At 43.3% G+C, this 17,214-nt stretch overlaps 1 protein-coding gene across 1 annotated transcript in view; it reads left to right on the top strand.

Annotated features, from left to right (window-relative positions):
• The first annotated feature begins 13,838 nt into the window (after positions 1-13,838).
• Positions 13,839-17,214, top strand: part of NID1 (nidogen 1) — a 36,876-nt gene continuing 33,500 nt past the window's right edge. Inside the window, exon 1 of the mRNA XM_072333430.1 lies at positions 13,839-14,066. Within this exon, the coding sequence (XP_072189531.1) occupies positions 13,869-14,066 (198 nt within the window). The 5' untranslated portion in view covers positions 13,839-13,868. The remainder of the gene's footprint in view (positions 14,067-17,214) is intronic.

Below are 17,214 nucleotides of genomic sequence, written 5' to 3'. Positions count from 1 at the left end.
TCTTCTAGTACCTGGTTTTGTGGTTTAAATCTTGAGGGCTGAATCAAGAATTTACAAACAAGTGGAACAGAAATCTGCTGTTGAATGAGATGGATCAGTCAGTCAGCTGATGGAGAGTGGGAGTATTAGGGCTTAAAAAAAAAAAAATTAAAAAAAAATGAAGATACTGTGTAATTAATGATGATTGCAGCTGGCGGTACCACAGCACTTAAAAGTCCTCTTTCTTCAGGCTATGTCCCATACTCTTGCAGTTCACTAATTTCAGTCCCCTCCCCCACATTCTGGTTAAATTACTACTTGGAAGGGCATGTTCCTCTGAAGCCTGTAGCAGTATGGCTATTAAGCCAGACAAATTCAATGCTTGTGTAAGCGCACATTTTCTGCATCAAATACTAAGGCCGCTGCAATTTGGTGTGCTGTATGACAAGGTATCAAGTTTCCTGATGAGAGCCAGGTGTCACTTAGCTGAAAAGAATGGATGTTCCTTTGCAACAGATGAGGGACTCTGTCTTAACTACAGAGTAGGTACCTCAACTAGTGCCTGCCCAACACAACAGATATATTAGCCCATAAATCCTGAAATGGTCATTTCTCTCTCTTCTCTGGCTTCTGAAAACCTTATATTGGACACTTCTTGAACGTGCAGAGAATGATTACTTAAGCTGCCAATGGGATACTTCCATCCTTCACTCATCATGGGCTTATCTCCAAGTCACAGACTACGTCACCATCTTTGGGATCCAGCATCTCTGTGCCATTCAATGTCTAGTGATGCTGGTGAAAGCCAGACAGAGGGCTGGGAACTAGTGCTCTCAAGGGAAAAAGGGTTCTTGTGTTGTTAAGCTTTCTCAGTGCTGGGGCACACTGGATTTCATCATTAATCCTGACTCAGACCCTCGTACTCAAAACATATCTAAATAAAGCCCTCATAATAAATCAGGGTTTATTATTCTAATCTCATTTAGGTCATACAGTGGCGTACAACAGTACAAGTAGGGTCCTAACCTATAATCCTTAAGTCAGCCAAAGCTTCCACTGGCTTCCAATGAAGTAATGACTATGCACCAAGTGCAGGACTTTACCCTCACATACTAATTGGAGTAACTAAAGTAGCTTTAAAGCATGAAATCTGTGGTTTGATAACTTCATTTGGTACTAGACCAGAAAAACAGATTTCTGGGAGAATTAAACACATTATTCAGCAAGTAGAAACTAGAAAGGGACAGAATCCATGGACTAGATGCATCAGAACTTACAAGCCTTTGTTTTACGTTGGACTTTTGCCTCTGTTAGCTGATTATAGAATGATTTCAGTCTCTTCTGCAGAATTCCCCATTGCACAACATGCAATAAGAGCAGGCTTAATCTTGTAGATGAAATCTTTATTCCGTGTTAGTACGAAGTTTTGAAAACTCTGAAGTTTCTGTCCATGCTGTACATTCCTTGGAGATTAAGAGAAGGCACAACAATCTGCAGAGGTAAGACTAAAAAGCCCTGGAAAAGATTTCTTTCTTTTCACTGTTTAAATAGTTCTTCCCAGCCTTCAGTTTCCTGGATGCTTCTGTAACTCAGAGGCATTAATTCTTCAGTAGCTCAAGCAATAGACACGTCCTCCTCTCTGTTAGCCTTCAGTACTTCCTCTGCCTTAGGGTTTACCCATTCTTTGCCCTCTCCCACCCCCCTGTAGGAAAAACATTTAAAAGAGGAACTACAGAAACTAGGTACTTCTCTGCAGTGGGAATTCCCTTAGATATTTCAGTCAGCTGGGTATCAGGTGACTGGAAAAGAGAGACCAGAGTCTCAAAAAAAGTGAAGGATTGCTTACTCTTCTGTCTGGCATTTCACCTACAACAGCTCTGCAGAGGATTGGGAACTGCTGAACTACTGCTCAGGAATGAGTTACTGCAAGGACGAGGCTTCTTTGTTTACTAGTGAAACCATACACAAGGCATCTGCAAGGAGCCGAGAAACATGCAACTTCAGGGTTGAAACAAGGGAGCAAACAACACTTCACAGCTGGTGCGTGTTCAGCACCTAACATAGAAGGTTCAGCCAACAGCACCCTCCTAGCTCCATGTGCATGTATCCTTTGTATGCAGTATCGCGCGTTAATAGGTACGTGCTTGTGCTATTACCCTTATGCTGCCAGCTGACTTGCACAGCCCACTGCCGTTCACTCTCCCATGGCGTTCATGCAGGACAGCTCTGCCCCCAACAGCGCCCCAAAATGTCGACGCCAGCTCAGTCGGGCCGCCAGCGCAGCGTCACCACAGCTCCCCCTAGCGGCAGAGGACCGGCATGTGACTGAGCGAGGGCGCACGTGGGGAGCTCGGGAAGCGTAACCTGTTAACTGTAAGCAGTTGGTGCCGGTAAGGCTGTCCACGTGTACTTGCAACACTTGGGGTTGTATAGGAGCGCTGGACCCAGAGGAGCAGAGGGCTTGCTTCTGCTCATCATCTGAGAAGGACTGACCAGAGTGAGACAGGTCACAGCTCCAATTTTCCCTCTCTGTCTCAGTGCGTCCTGACAACATCTGTTTGGGTTGGGGTTTTTTTGTACTGCCTTTGGAGATGCCTGCTTTCTCCATAAAGCTCTCCTGGAAGTGATACAGGAGCATTTACAGGCTTCTGCCTTGAGCTGCGTGCAGACAGACAGCTTCCTGTCCCAACCAGCAGCTCTTCCAAGCTGCTTCTGTTGCAAAGCAGTTGCCAGGATTGCCCCGTTCTTTGCTCTGCTCACTTCTAAAGGGATTAATTTGTTCATCAGTTTTGACTTGGTGGCAGAAATTGAGCTGTGTCTCTGCCCTGAAATCATAAGAATACATGGCAAATAAAGTTGATGGGAGCAGGTTCAGCAAAGCGTTGCTTTTGTTGGAGGAAGAGTGCTAAGAATATATCGCATGTTTCCAAACAGAGCTAATGCTGCTTCTCACACAGTAAAAGAAAAGAGGATTTCTCCTCGAGTTGGATGATTGTGCAGACTATTTATGCTTGTTTATACTGTGACAGAACTTTGAATGCATTAGACTTGAGATGGCCCAGCTGGAAAATTTGGCTCAGTGGGTGGATCAGAGCAGGGAACTGTAGGAGCGTGGAAAAAAACCAAGGAAAATGGAATATTGAAAGAAAGGGAAACGGAGAGTTTGGAGAAGCAGAGCTTCAGAAGTTGTTGTAGGAACTACATTAAAGAAAATCTCTGCTTGTAGAAAGGAAGTCCCATGCAGATCTTGCAGCTTTGTACGATTCTCATGAGTGGTTTGAAGATTCCAACATAGCAGGACCTTTGTCTTCTTGGCTTCTTTTCAGATATGTTTCTGTCCATATATGTTATATTAAGCATCTTTGTGTAGTCATAATAATTTTATGAAGTTAACTGCTTAAAACTTAGGGGGTGGTGGAATTAAGGTTGTCAGTGCAAGCCTGATTTAAACCCCCTTTGCAAGTGCTTTTCAGTGTTACCTTCAGTGGCTCTTTCCTCACAGGATCCTTGCTTCGTTCAGTGATGAGTGTGAGGAGTACTGCAAATGCTCTGGGAGAAACCAGGCTGCTGGGAAGTGATGTTGTTGCTTGTAGGGTACGAAATATAAGAGAAGCATGGGTTGGTAAAATAAAGGTTTGCATAAGGGCACGCAAAGTTTTTGTGACTACAGGCTATTTGGAATTCTTGGCCTGAGCATTATCTGGGGGATTTCAGTAAGCAGAGGATGAGGAGAGCTGAGGAGCTTTGCAGAGAGAGGGTAGAAGCAGTCCTGTGTTACACACTGTGAAAGCAGCAAGGACAGAATGCTTTAACAGCTGGGAAGGAGGGCAGGGAGTAGGTATTTACCCTGGACATGCTTCTGTCACCTCCAGCTGTGCTGGCTTTAGTTTATTTTGGAGCAAAATCCAGTGATATAATGGCAGATTTCCAATCCTCTTATGGAACAGACAATGTGCCCTAAAAGGACCTCAATCATTTTTGCTATTAAAACACTTTAAGAGATGTGTTTCTGTATGGAGCTGTGTTCTCTTTTAACTTTGCCGTACAGAGGATGTCTCGCTGGAACTGCTGTCTTTTGTTTTTCACATCTTGATGGCTCAGATTTAAAAATAAAGTAAATCTCAAGTAAATCTAATCCAGCCATTTGACTAACGAATATAAAAACATAATTCCAGAATACCTTAATGACCAAAACCAAGCAGCTGAATTTGAGTCTGACTGATATGTATGGAATATTCTGTGATGTGTCTTCCTTGTGTGCAATAAGGAGAGTGGTTGCTTGGGTTGTCTTGTTTTTATTGGAATTTTATGCATATCAAGTGGTCTGAAATCCTGAGGAAGAAAAAAAAAAAATGTGATGATGGTAAGGAACAGTGAACTTAGATATTGCAGGATCCCAAATGAAGTTATTGCTGTAAGTGCTATTTAGCATCCATCTTTTTGGGGAATGTACCTTTTTTACGTATGGAGCAGAGTTGATACTGCTCACTAACTCCATAGCTACGTGCTCCTTCTGTGCTTGACCTCTCACATCGCTGCTCTCGCTTTTAAGAAAGCCCGTGTCTGTAGCGGCTGGAGGCAGCTGCCGGCCACGCACAGAGACAGAGCGCCCGATCGGTATGATGAGTAAAAAGCTCTCGTTCTCCAAACTAACAGGTCTAGCAGCGGCTCCCACCAGCTCGTTTGCTGCATTTACGGCAGAGACCAGCGGAGGGTGCTGCTGCTGCTTCCCAATCTCGGTTGCAGCGGCAAAAAGTTGGTATAAGTCGGAAGTTTCTCTGACTTTATATGTGTAAGACTTGGAAACGTCAGCCCCTGGACTCGATCTGTCATGCGAACTGCTTGCATTTGTCTGAGCTGTTTCTGTGCTGAAGTATATCTGCAGAGCTGCAGGATGGGGGTTAGCTCTTTTAGCATAAACTTGGCTGCGTAGATGCTTCCTTTGTGCAAGTTGTAGCTGCTTGGCTGTTCGCAAGCAATCCTGTGCCAACTTAGAAAAGTCACCTTTTAGAGGTTGCAAGATATGCAGTATTAAGTTTCCTATACTGTAGTCCATACATATTGAAGAGCATTTGCTTGGAGCTCTAATGGTTGACTTCACAGTTGTGGGTCCTCTGATGGGAAAATCATCTGGGGCCCTCAGCGTCTGCTTCATGATATCTTTGATTTGAGAGAAATGTAGTTTGAGTTCCTGCAGTGCTGAGAGCTGTTTAACATTCAATGAGTGGATTCTGAAGGCAGAAAAAAGTTATATAAAACTACATGAAGCAGAAGTCAGTCTCAGCAAAAAGTAACTCTCAAATACTCAGCTTAAGCCTCCCCTGTGCTGCTGTCTTTTTAATTGGCTCTAACTTGACCCAGATTTTGCTCTTTCTTGTGCCCAAAGAGGACACCCGCCCCTTACCTTCTTCAAACCCCTGTCCTTGTTCCTAGCTGACAGCATTTCCTCCTTCACAGCCAGAGGTGCTCATTTTGATAATTCACTCTCCTTGCTGAAGATAAGTGAGATCCTCAGTCAGAGAAGAGATATATTTGTGGCTGGATGTGGTTTGGTTTGGTTTTGGGGGCCCGGGAGGGGAGGTGTTTCATGCAGGGTTCGAAGACCAGCAAACCCTGGGAGTTGTTGAGTAGTGCTGGGAATTCATATGCAGACTTCGATAGCCCACGTTTTTTCTTCTGCTTGCTGTTGTTGTGTGATCAGCCCTCTTAGAGTGAACAAGAGTATACAAACAAACAAGAACAAGAGTGAACAAAAATTCTGGCCATGTCAGGGTTTAATTTTGGATTCTCCAACTTAAATGGTGAACATCCTCTTTTCCACCATCCCAGTCCATCCTCATTTGACTCTTCTTCAAAATCCACTCTTTCCCCACCCCGGTTCATTCCTTCTCAATGCAAAAAAGACATCCTTAATGTCAGGAACGACATGCTTCCTTTTCCCAGCTCCACCACACCAGCAACTGCTCAGTGCAGCTGGTTCTAATGCTGGGACAGTAACCCAGTAACAGCTCAGCCACTGTGCTGTAGGAAATATTCAGTAACCTTAGGAAAGATAATGAATTAGCTGAGTTAGTGGCAGTGAAATAATAAGGGTAGTGTAGTTTCACATTCTTCTGTGAGTGTAACATGTGAGAGAGATAAATATAAGCCCTAAGGTTGTGAACATTCTGGTGTTCCCAGGCTTTTGACAACACAGATAAAATGTGCAGGGCATGCTGGTGGAGATGTGAAAGTGAATGACAGCAAACAAGAGCATGAAGTTAGGTTTGGTCATAGTTTACCATGTGAAATGTTGCTGATGTCAAGGTGCTATCTGAGAGAGAATCGTTCCAAGTGGAAGCTTCTCTCTAATGCTTCTGTATTTGTGCTCTCCTGTCTTTGGACAGCTGTGTGTTTGAGAAATACCGTGCTGCTGGAGGGGAGATGTGCTGCTGCTGTTGTGTGAAGTCAGCCTGTTTGTTTTACTTTGCTCTGAAACGTATTTCCTGTGTTCAAAGTCATGGCGCAATTTGTAGTGATCAGAAACAGCTTGCAGATATTTAAGACCGGCCTCTTAATTCCTCACGGAATGGGAACTGCTGCAAGTGTTTTGTCTTTCTATGCTTACTGAATTGTTTCAATTAGGTATTTACCTTAAAAAAAGCTGTCTCTATAATTTACTTGTGAATTTTTTGCTCATGTCTGCCATGTGATAGCCCCCTAAATTTGTGAAATTGGTGAGCTCTCCTAAGGCTGCTGGGCTTTGGATCCCCACAGAGAGAGTTATTAAGCTGGCATTTGTCTTGGGAAGAAACACGATCTGCTCTGCCTCTGAAAGCTGCTTCTGGTTGTCAGGAAACCTCTGCTGAGTTTCCTGTCTTCTGGCTTGCCTGGTGGACCAGCTGCGTTCCTTTGGTGCTTTCATTTTTCTATTTGTGGAGTAATAACGTTCCTTAGGTCAAAGGGAGAGGCTTTGAGACCTGACCCAGTAATCGTGAAAAGTGCTGCCACTATAAAACTGTGAACGCTGTATGAAAATCTGCTTGGAGCTGAGCTCTGCTGCAGGGGATAAGCTGCAGCAAACGGCTGCATCCAAAATGTTTTTGGACGAGGCAAAGTCCAGCACCACACACTTCAGTGACTGAATTGTACTTACTAACATGGAAGAAGCAGAGGGCAGTAGATTTCCCTTAGGAAGAGCACAGCGTATTTGTTCAAAGGCTGTGGCTCTTTTTTCAGAACTTAGATTCTCTGCTTGGAGGATAAAATTCTCTGCTGGATCAGATCACTGTTTTAAGGGACTGATATAAATATATCTTGTGCACTTATAAAAATTAATGTATTTAATGCGAAAGCAGAGAATTAAGGACCAGATTTAGATAATCTTATTTTAAATAATACTTTTTTCTAAATCACTCCCTTTATTTTAGCGCCCTTACTCATAAATAAGAATAGTCCATACTGCCAGGACTGGGGTTTGAAAGATTTATGGTGCTGGAAAACATTCAAATGTTTTTCATGCAGGAAATATAAGAGAATCATAAAAGATTTTGCAATTAAAGGAAAGGGCACATGAGTTTCTCTGAGAAAGAACATACGGAATGAGAACTGGTCAATGAGCCATAAAGTGGGTCAGTCCTGGATTCCCCAAAGGTTTATAAAAGCCTACTTTGAAAAAAGATTGGGAAGGAAGCTGGGAGAGACATAGAGGTATGGAGCTGAAGGCTGCTGGGGGGAGAGTTAGAGAAGGAGGATGTTATGATTGGTTCAGAGAGCTGATGGTGGGAAGACATGACAGTTTTGTGCTGTAAGGAGACCACTGGTGTGTAATGGTTTGCTTTATTTTTGACACCATTCTGAGAAAAATACCAAAATATTTTGTTGTGTGTCTTAGAACTTCCATAGCCCTGCAGAGGTCCCAGACTAAAGGCTACCTAGTGTGGACACAGTGAAGTAATTCTAGAGGTTAGCCTAGGCCTTGTTGTGTCCACACTGTTTGGACACAACCAGCCCTTGGAACATGGCTTCAGGAATTGCGCCCCATCTTCCGTTTAATTGGGAGTATGAACTGCAAGCAGAGACTGCTTTCAGACTGCTCTCAGCAGCCTTCTGCTGAAAAAAAAAGAAGAGTCCCTACTCTTGCTTCTGTCCTGTCACTCCTCTGATGAATAAGTTATCACATCAACCTTGCAGTTTGCAAATGCTGCCTCCTTTCTCACGGGCAGCATGCTTGTTTCTGTGCAGAGTTGCTTAGTGCAGATCCTCGTGTTGTTTTATTGTACTGTGACACAGCTAGAGTGCTACGTGTTAGGCTAAAACTCTAAACTATGTTTGGGAAGAAAGGAGTGGGCCACTGTTTACATTAGTCTGCAGTTTCCAAGCAGAGTGAACAGAAATTTAAGTCCTTAGGTCAGGAAGAATAAATAGCTGTAATTCATGGAACTACTCCTGTTTTGGGGGGTCTGGACTGCTTCAGGCCAGAGGAGAGTTACAGGCTTTATACAGTTTATTTAAAGAAAAAAAAGAGTGAAAAATATTTTTTCAGTATGATATGTGCAATGCATGGTATGTTGCAGCCAGATATAGGCATCATATTCAACTGATTTAAAACACGATATCTTCATGTACACAAGTTAGAATTTTAGGTTAAAAATTTACAGTAAATTCTCCATACTACTTATGAAGAGGTTGCATGTGAGTTCAGTACCCAGTGTTCAGTCTGCCCAAGGATGGATGAATGCTCCTCCATCTGTGCTGGGCTTTCTCACTTTCTCTATATCTCTGCATGTGAAGATGAACTACAATCCAATGTTGAGGCTTTTCCATTACTAAGAACAGGTGCTAAATGTGCTTCCCTCAACCAGTCATACTGTGTTTTTTTTAAAAAAGGTATTCAAACTGTTGGCTTTTGCTGTACTGCGGCACCATTTACTCCTAGTGAAAATCAGTTTTGGTTTTATTCACAGCTGCTCAAGGTAATACGTCCTCCTCCCTGCTGAGTTTTGCTGCCTTAGGCAATGGATTCCACTGCTAAATAAGTTTCAGAAAGAAGCCCTCTTCCTTCTAAAAGGGATCACCAGGTCATGGTGGAGAAGAATAGATTAAATTTTGTTTTTAACTTGTCATGATTATTTAGACTCACTTGAGAAATCATGTACTCTTAGAATAGCTTGGCTGCCATGAGAAACTGTGCCAGAGTGTCTGACTTTACTAGTACTTCTGAGTGTTCATAGAGAAGCTAAGTACCTTCTGTACTAACCATTTGTCACTGAATTTCCAGCCTCTGCCAGCAACAGAGCAGTGCTTGGCCTCTCTTTCCTTCTTGCTTGCCATCTAGAAGCTCTGCTGCAGGGAATCCATACCACTCCTTTTTTTTGCATCCCACATTCAACTGAAGTTCGCCTTCATTGTGGTGAAAGTAAACGCCCAAGTAAAATACGAGAACATAAAATTCAGCAATGTTAAATTCATTTGGATGCAAGTTTAATCTGAAGTGATGGGTTAGCAAGAAGTGTGTTATGTACTTTCTCATCACTAGACTACAAGGAGGTGATTTTCCCCTGTATTCACCGTCTCTGCTCTGAAGTGCATATGGTGAGATCTGTACAAGACCAGGTTATTATTCCTTTAGTTTCAGAGTAGTCAGGAGATAAAGGATACTTTTTCCATATGTCTTTCCATCCCATTCAGATTGCTTTTCCACATCCCATCCCATTGTTTAAAAACAACTGTTTGTTCATATTGTAATCATTTTGTTGCGTGGTTGTGCCTTTTCCTGACTCCTGCGTGTTATAATAAGCTTCAGGTCATTTCTTAGGGTCTGTTTGGAGTCTTTTTTTTGCACAAAGCTGAACTTTTAGATAATGACAGAACAGTAAGGCTTGGAATAGTTAGTGCTGTGCTGAAAATTTAAATAGAAGGACAACTAGATAACTTTATAATCTATTCTAACTTTGTTACTATAAAAATTGCTGTATATTTCCTGGACTAGAAACTGCATTCTTCAGTCAATGGGCTTTGGGATATCGAAAGGATATTTTGATAAAATATCAGAAAGGAAGCAATAGAAATGGTCATGTTTTCCATCTGGCTACATGACAGATAGGAGAACAGTGAGGCTGTTTTTATCTAGCCAATTTCTGTTATATTATATATTTCTATTTCATTTTCCATCTCATTTTTCCTACACTGTAGACTGAGATGAAGTGTTCATAGATCTGTGTAAGTGTAACTTCACTGCGTGATGGGTAACACTGGAATTGTAAGCATTCCCTCCAAGCAGAGGGTTTAGGAAGGGGCCAAGACCCAATATTTCTCCCAGGCTTCTTCCCCCACTGTGCACAGCTACTCATCTGTGAACGCTATGCATCACTACATCCCAGCAGATTCTCTCTTCCATACCGATCAGGTCACTGGCCAACTGTCCCATGTCCCCACTGCTGCCCTGCTGCTCTCCAGAACAGGATATGCATTCCCAAGGAAGATTTGTTGCCTTGTAAGTTCTCCCAGTGAGAGAAAATGAAGGCACTTGATGATCTTTTGTACCCTGCACTGATGTAGAGAGTCACATTTAATATTGTTCATCGTGTGCATTTCTTCTCAAGCATTTAACAGAGTTTTAGAATTAATCTCTGTGTTTTGCTGGGAAAAAAAAATATATATATATACATATATATATTTAGCAATTGTTCCTAGATCTTGCCACCCCCACAATGACATAGGCTCATTTAGACTTGCAGAGGGAATCTCATCCTCTCCCACTCCAGTGAACAACAACCAATAATGTAAATTCATGATGCTCACTTTGCTGTCTTCCTGCAAGCCTTGCTTTTGTTTGTGACCTGATTCTTATGACCTTCCTTCTTAAAAATGTTCTTTCTCAGCAGACGTCAGTCCTATTCTTTCCTGACATTATCACAAACGGTCAGTTCCTTCCAGTTTAATTCTGAATGGTTAATCTGCCTTTTGATGATCCATGCACTAGAATCCTTCCTCGTTTTTGAACAGCTGATGATTGCCATGAAGACCCTGGTCTCTGCATTCCTTCTTCCAGTCAAGATAGCACAGAGGATCCTCCTGCACCCCTCTTCTTTTCACAGATCCTGAGAGGAGATTGGAGTGGTCACATAAACCATATCTGCAGCCTTCATTTCCATAACTCCTCACATGTGGGTGGTGGAAACTTTCAAATATACACATGTGCATACCTGTTAGCTGTTGTAGTGCCACATCAATATAGCAACTCAAGTAAAAATCTCCTGGGCTGCCTCATTCCAGGATCAAATATAGAATTATTCCTTACAGTATACTTTATTTTTTGCAATGCAATCATTCCGGTTATAGTCTATTCAAAGCTTTTTGTTGTTCTGCTTCCACCATGCCTGATATCTGATTCTGCTGAAAATAGACCCTATGGTAAGGAAACATCTTCTGCTATTTGGTTTCATGCTTTCTTTTTGTTATTTTGATCCCTGCTTATCTGTACTCCCCATAACTCACTGATGCAGTTCCTCCCTCTGTTTCGCAATGCCCTTCAGATACTGGAAGATGCTTCATATCTTTGATGAGAGATAGAGATCAAATTTTCTCCCCATTATCATTCAGCCAAATACACAGTTCTGTTCTTTAATGATGCTTTGTATGCCCCTCCCTCAGATCCTCTAATCTTTTAAAATGTTTCACTCCAAACCGTGTCCAGTAGTGCACTTTCTGTGAGATTTCTGATTTCCCAAGTGGTCTCCAGGAAACTGTTGTCATATCCTTTTAGAAAAGGTCACTTCTGTCTGTGTAACTTGATAAAGCTGCTCATGTACTGTGCAGGAGCTCACTGGCTGCTCTGAGAACCACATTGCTTTGTAAACTGCTGCTAGGTCTAGTTCATGATCCACTGAAAATGTGCTGTCATTGGCATTTAAGAGGTATGTTTTGGAAGATTTTGCATGATGGATATTCTGGAGATAAGATGATATTATTCCATTTTGCCTCTGAATTATTTCTTCCCATCTAAATTTCACTGAATTATTTTGCATTCTCCATTCTACTTGGCATTAGAAATTAATATTTCCCAATTAATGATGAGATGTAAACTTGCTTCTCTACTTATTTTTTAGGCTTTCATTGAAGATGCTAAAAAAGATAACTTAAAATAGTTTGTAGTCTGGAGAGCTGACATTTCTCATTACTCATCACCATGGGAGATGCATATGCAGTAAACTTACTAAAGAGAAACACCGCATTCCTTCTTAACCTAAAAACAGACTAAACAATCACAATATACTGACTCACGAATGAAGGGTTTGCCATATCGTTGCTCTCACTCTGTTTTAAATGCCCAGATGGTTAACTCTACAGCCTTCAAATCCATTTCAGATTTACTACAAGAAGTTTCTGGCTTTCCAATGGTCCTTACTCTCCAAATTCTGGACGTTACATTAAGGAACCATATGGATCTGGCAGGAAAACCTCACCCTTGGATTTTCCTTTCTACGCTTTTATGTTCCTCTGGCTCAGGTTAACTTTTGTAATGAGGAAGAATGGGGTTTAGGAACAATGGGATTTATGTTTTTGTTTTGAGTGTATATATAGAAGGTGCTGGAGGTGTTGTAGGCTTTTATTTAGGCTTTCTCTTTGTTATGGAGCTGCATTCCACAAGCATGGCTTGCCCTTAGCCAGGTACCCCCAAATCCACCAGTTACAAGCAGGCAGGCTGTGAATACATAGAGGGAGGCTGCAGGTGAAAGTACAGTGTACATTGTGAACTGGATGGTGAGGAGAAAAAGAAGGTTTCTCCTTGTTCCAGAGCACTGGGTGATGCCTCCCAGCAGCTTCTTCATGAAATACAGCCACGCACTGTTGCTAGCAATGATGAAGTAACCTTCTGTGGGAATGTCACGGCATACACTTTAGACAAGATACATTCCTTAAATGCTGCTGTTTTCTAGAAGTGTCTTTGCTTGAAAGCTTTAGGGAAAATGTATGAAATTCATCCATTTTCTGTTGATTCTGGGTGTTACTTGGGAGCAGGACCAGACTGTGAAACAGGAAGACATTGAGTTTATTTCAATGCCCCATACTTCTGTTTCTGTACAACTCCCATCATCAGTGAATTTTCATTTACAGAATGGAGGCTTTATTTATATTCTGGAGGAGACTGAAAGGAGACTTTGTCACTCCCTACAGCTCCCCGAAAGGAGGTTGTAGTGAGGTAGTGATCAGCATCCTATCCCAAGCAATATGCAATAGGATGAGAGACAATGGCCTCAAGTTGTACCAGAGAGAGATTTGGGTTGGATATTAGGAAATGTTTCTTCTCAGAAAGTTTGGTGAAGGATTGGAATGGGCTGCCTGGGGGTGTGATGGAGTCACTGTTCTTGGAGGTGTTCAGGAAACATATAGACGTGGCCCATTAGTGGGGATGGGGTTGATGGCTGGACTTGGTTATCTTACTGGTCTCTTCTAACCGTGTTAATGATTCTGTGCTTTCTGAGTTTTATTTTACAATTGGATGAAGCTCTGGTATGGATGAGGTTAATTTACAAAATGCTTTTCTGTGTGTTTCTTCATTTCCATCTGACAATGAGCAGATAGTGCCAAGGTGATTCCAGAAAACAGTGCGGGGACTCCTAGGTTTGCTTTCGAGTTGTTAACTTGCTCCGTTGCAGTACGTCGGCTGCTGGTGTAGCATTGGAGGGCACAGCCACTGTCCAACGCAGGAACCCCACCAGCTGGGGGACGGGACAGAAGCGCCGGAACTTCAGTCCGCTGCTGAGCTTAACGACTTCCCCCAGATCCTGCCCCTCTGGGCCTCGGGGGGTCCCGGGTCTTCTCCCTCCTCTCAGGACCGCCCTTGGCCCGCCCCCTCCCCGCACTTATAGCGGCGGGGCCGCGCCGCCGTGTCGGGAGCCGTCAGTATGGGCGTCGGGTCGCGCTGTGCCCCCTGCGCGCTGCTGGCTTTGGCGTTGCCGTTGGCGCTGCCCGCAGAGCTGCTGCTGCCGCACGGCGCCGAGCGCGGGGATGCGGAGCTGGAGCCCGGGGACGACGCGCGCTCGGCGGCGCTGGAGCTGGGCACGGCGCTGCGCTTCTACGGCTCCACCGTCCGCTCCCTCTACGTGAGTGCGGGCTGGGGGGGGGGGGCGAAGTGTTGGCTGCGGGGTACCGAACGCTCGCTGCCCCCTAGATCCGATCCGTCTGGCGAGGGCGGGTGGCGGTCCGGAGAGCGACGCGTGCGGTGCCCGTCCAGGACGAGCCCCGTCCGCAGACACGCTCTGTACGTCCTGCCGGACGGCATCCTGGCTGTGCCCCGAGCACGCCGAGCTCCCTGAGCTGCCGCAGCTGCTCGCGGCCCCAGAGCGGAGGGAGGTCTGGAGGCTACAGGCAGACTCCGCCGCGTATCCGCACGGGGCTCGCGGAGGCGTTGACCTGAGAGCGGGACTGGAAAAGTTGGCTACGGTAATTCGAGTCCGATGGTTGGGACCGATCCTAATGGAGGCTCTTGAGAAGCTTGGCTCTTTTTAGTTCCTGTGCTTGGAACGTGCAGGACCCCCACGTGGCCGCGGTCATTCAGGGTTGGGTGTAGTTCCCACGTGCTCGAGTCTGTGCCAAAAGATTGAAGGACTCAAGCTGTGCTGTGTGGAAAGGTGGGTGCTGTGACCTGAGGCTGGCGGTGAAGATGAAGGGTGGACGCACGAGGGTTGCCCAGCCTCCAGTTCATGGTCTTGCTTCCCAAGCTCTTGGCTGGGTCACTGATTACCCAGCTCACATGGATATGCTCTTTTCAAGGTGCAGAGGTGTTCTTGGAAGATAGAGGCAGTGAGATGATAGCAGTGCTGCATCAGATAAGTAACAGAGAGGGGGCAGAGCTCCCAAAGGGTAGTATGTTGGGTAACACCACCGGGTTTCCTCAGCTTGTGGTGTCCCCTGGGATTTTGGTGGGAGCAATGTGGATGCAGAGACCATTCCAGAAGCAGCTTTTGGACCCTTTTAGCGTGATTGTGTGGGCCAGATCAGATCGGGAGGGGTGTTTTAGTGTCAGTCTGCATGATAACAGGAGGCTTTTATCTCATGTTTAGTCTGTCACAAGTATTGCTCAGTGGAAGCATGGTACAGAATGCATGGGGGTGGAGAAAGGAGTCTGTGTCATGAAAAGTACTGAGCAGCCATAAATGCACCCCCAGAGTGCAGTTTTATTGTATGCTGGCAGTGAGTGCTTACTGAGCTCTGTGATGATATTCAGTAAGCAGATTTTTGTCAAGGATTTCCAGCAGAAGGTGAATATTGCCAAGTTTATGAATTGAAGCTCAGTATAAAATACATATATTCTGTACATTAAAGATGTTTTTCATCAGATTTTGAGTTTTCGGGATGATATACATATTTCTGTATGATTCTGCATGGTAAGTTCATGCTTGTTTCTTTACAATTTTCATCTTCAGTTGGTTGAAACAGTCACAGATCACTGGATCCTCCCTGTTTTCCCAGCAGCTGGGGAGCCAAGCTGAGTTACCTCTACGTGCAGATAAAAAGGCAAAGACCTCTGAGGAACTATTGTTTGTAATCAGTATGTCATAAAATCCCTGGCAACAAAAGCTCCCTTTTCATTGCTGGCAGATGGAATCTTTATTTAATATAAGTTGAAACATTAGACTTTCACATGCTGTATTTTTCTATGCGAGCTCTATAATGTTGAATCCTATCAGTAGCCTATTCAGACCTATTTGTTCTGATAACACACTTCAGTTCAGACTTTTCCAATTCCAGTGGAGCTCACAGCTGTGGAAAAGCTGAATGACTGGAGGTGACTTCTTTTTAGGGACAAATCAAAGTCCATTAAGTCAAGTGTGGGGCAGTTTGTTAATTGTTAATTTTTGAGATGCTTAAGTTAATCGTTAGTCATGTTTTAATTAGAAAATCTTATTTAAATCTACCGATGCTTCTTTATACAAATAAATTTGATTGCTAAGCTCTTTTTTTTTTTTTTTTATTTTTTCCTCAAAAATGTTCACATCCATAAAAAGCCTCATAACTGGACAGAGAAAAATGCTATTCATCTGAAACATTTTGTGTTACCCACTTTTTCTTTCAGTAGAAATACTTTGTTGCTTCTTACCTCCTTCTCACTTAATTTCTCAAGACAGGACTGTAATAGACTGTGTGTGATTTGTTCTGCTACAGACCATGAATGTATGTCAGCTATGCGTGTAATCCAGAAGTTTAACATGCTAAAAATAAATCTCTGTTAGTTCCTGTCCATTTAAACAGAGTTATACCCTAAAAGGAAAGACGTGCTCTACAGCTACCCTTTAGACAACGCCCACCTGGTGATTTTTCCCCCCTTTTCCTATTGATGGGAATGATTGGAGAATCACAGAACATGTGGGTTGGAGGAGACCTTTGGGGATCACCCATTTCAGCCCCTGCCAAAGCAGTTTCCCCACTGCAGGTTGCAGCTGTGCTTTAATAAAACCCAATGCTTATTCAAAATTACCTCTCTGCATTCTGGGGTTCATGCTTTAGTGTATCAGTGTGAGCATCAAAGAAATGAAGTTTAAATCGTGTAATTTTGCTCTCTGTGCAAATATATTTATGTGCTGCTAAATGCAAAAACTAAAAACATTTTTTAGCAGTGATGAATATTTTTTTCTCTACATTCAGATCTCTTCAGAAAGTGCTCAGACAGTGTATTTATTTTCATTTAATAGCTTGCAAATGTTTTCTTGGTGATAGAGTACTAGCGACCAAACACTCTCCTTAACATTTAGACCTGAACCATCTCTTGTTTATAAAGTAGAAATAGAAAATGAGAATGGCCAGTATTTTTGTGTCCCCTGCATTACATTACTTATTACGTTTCAGTTTTTAGCATGATAGGCAATAAATAGAGGCATATCCCTAAAGGATGGAAAGAGTGAGACCAAACCTTAGGTCATTCCTTATGGTCTCTGTTTTGTTCAGTGACATTAACTAGTACTGATTGTGTTTTCTCTGAGTGCTGCTCTAAATGTCACTGTAGATGGGGGACCATGCAGGCTTGGTCTGCAAGCACCAAATGTGATGAAGAGCAAGGAGTTTGTATGAAATATTTCAAACACAGGTCATCTCTCTGAGGAGTGGAAGTAGGGGTGCTTGTGTGCAGAAAGCATAAGCAAGAAGAAAGAGAAAGATTTTGACTTGACTCTAATTTTTTTACTTTAAAGATGTTGCATGTCTCCTTGCTGAAATGTCCTAACAAGCAGATTAGCGTAGGGGGTCTTCATCTGA

This window comes from Excalfactoria chinensis, chromosome 3 (genome assembly GCF_039878825.1).
Source record: "Excalfactoria chinensis isolate bCotChi1 chromosome 3, bCotChi1.hap2, whole genome shotgun sequence".
NCBI classification, from domain to species: domain Eukaryota; kingdom Metazoa; phylum Chordata; class Aves; order Galliformes; family Phasianidae; genus Excalfactoria; species Excalfactoria chinensis.
The sequence above is the reverse complement of the archived record's forward strand: the minus strand, read 5'-3'. Positions and strand labels throughout refer to the sequence as shown.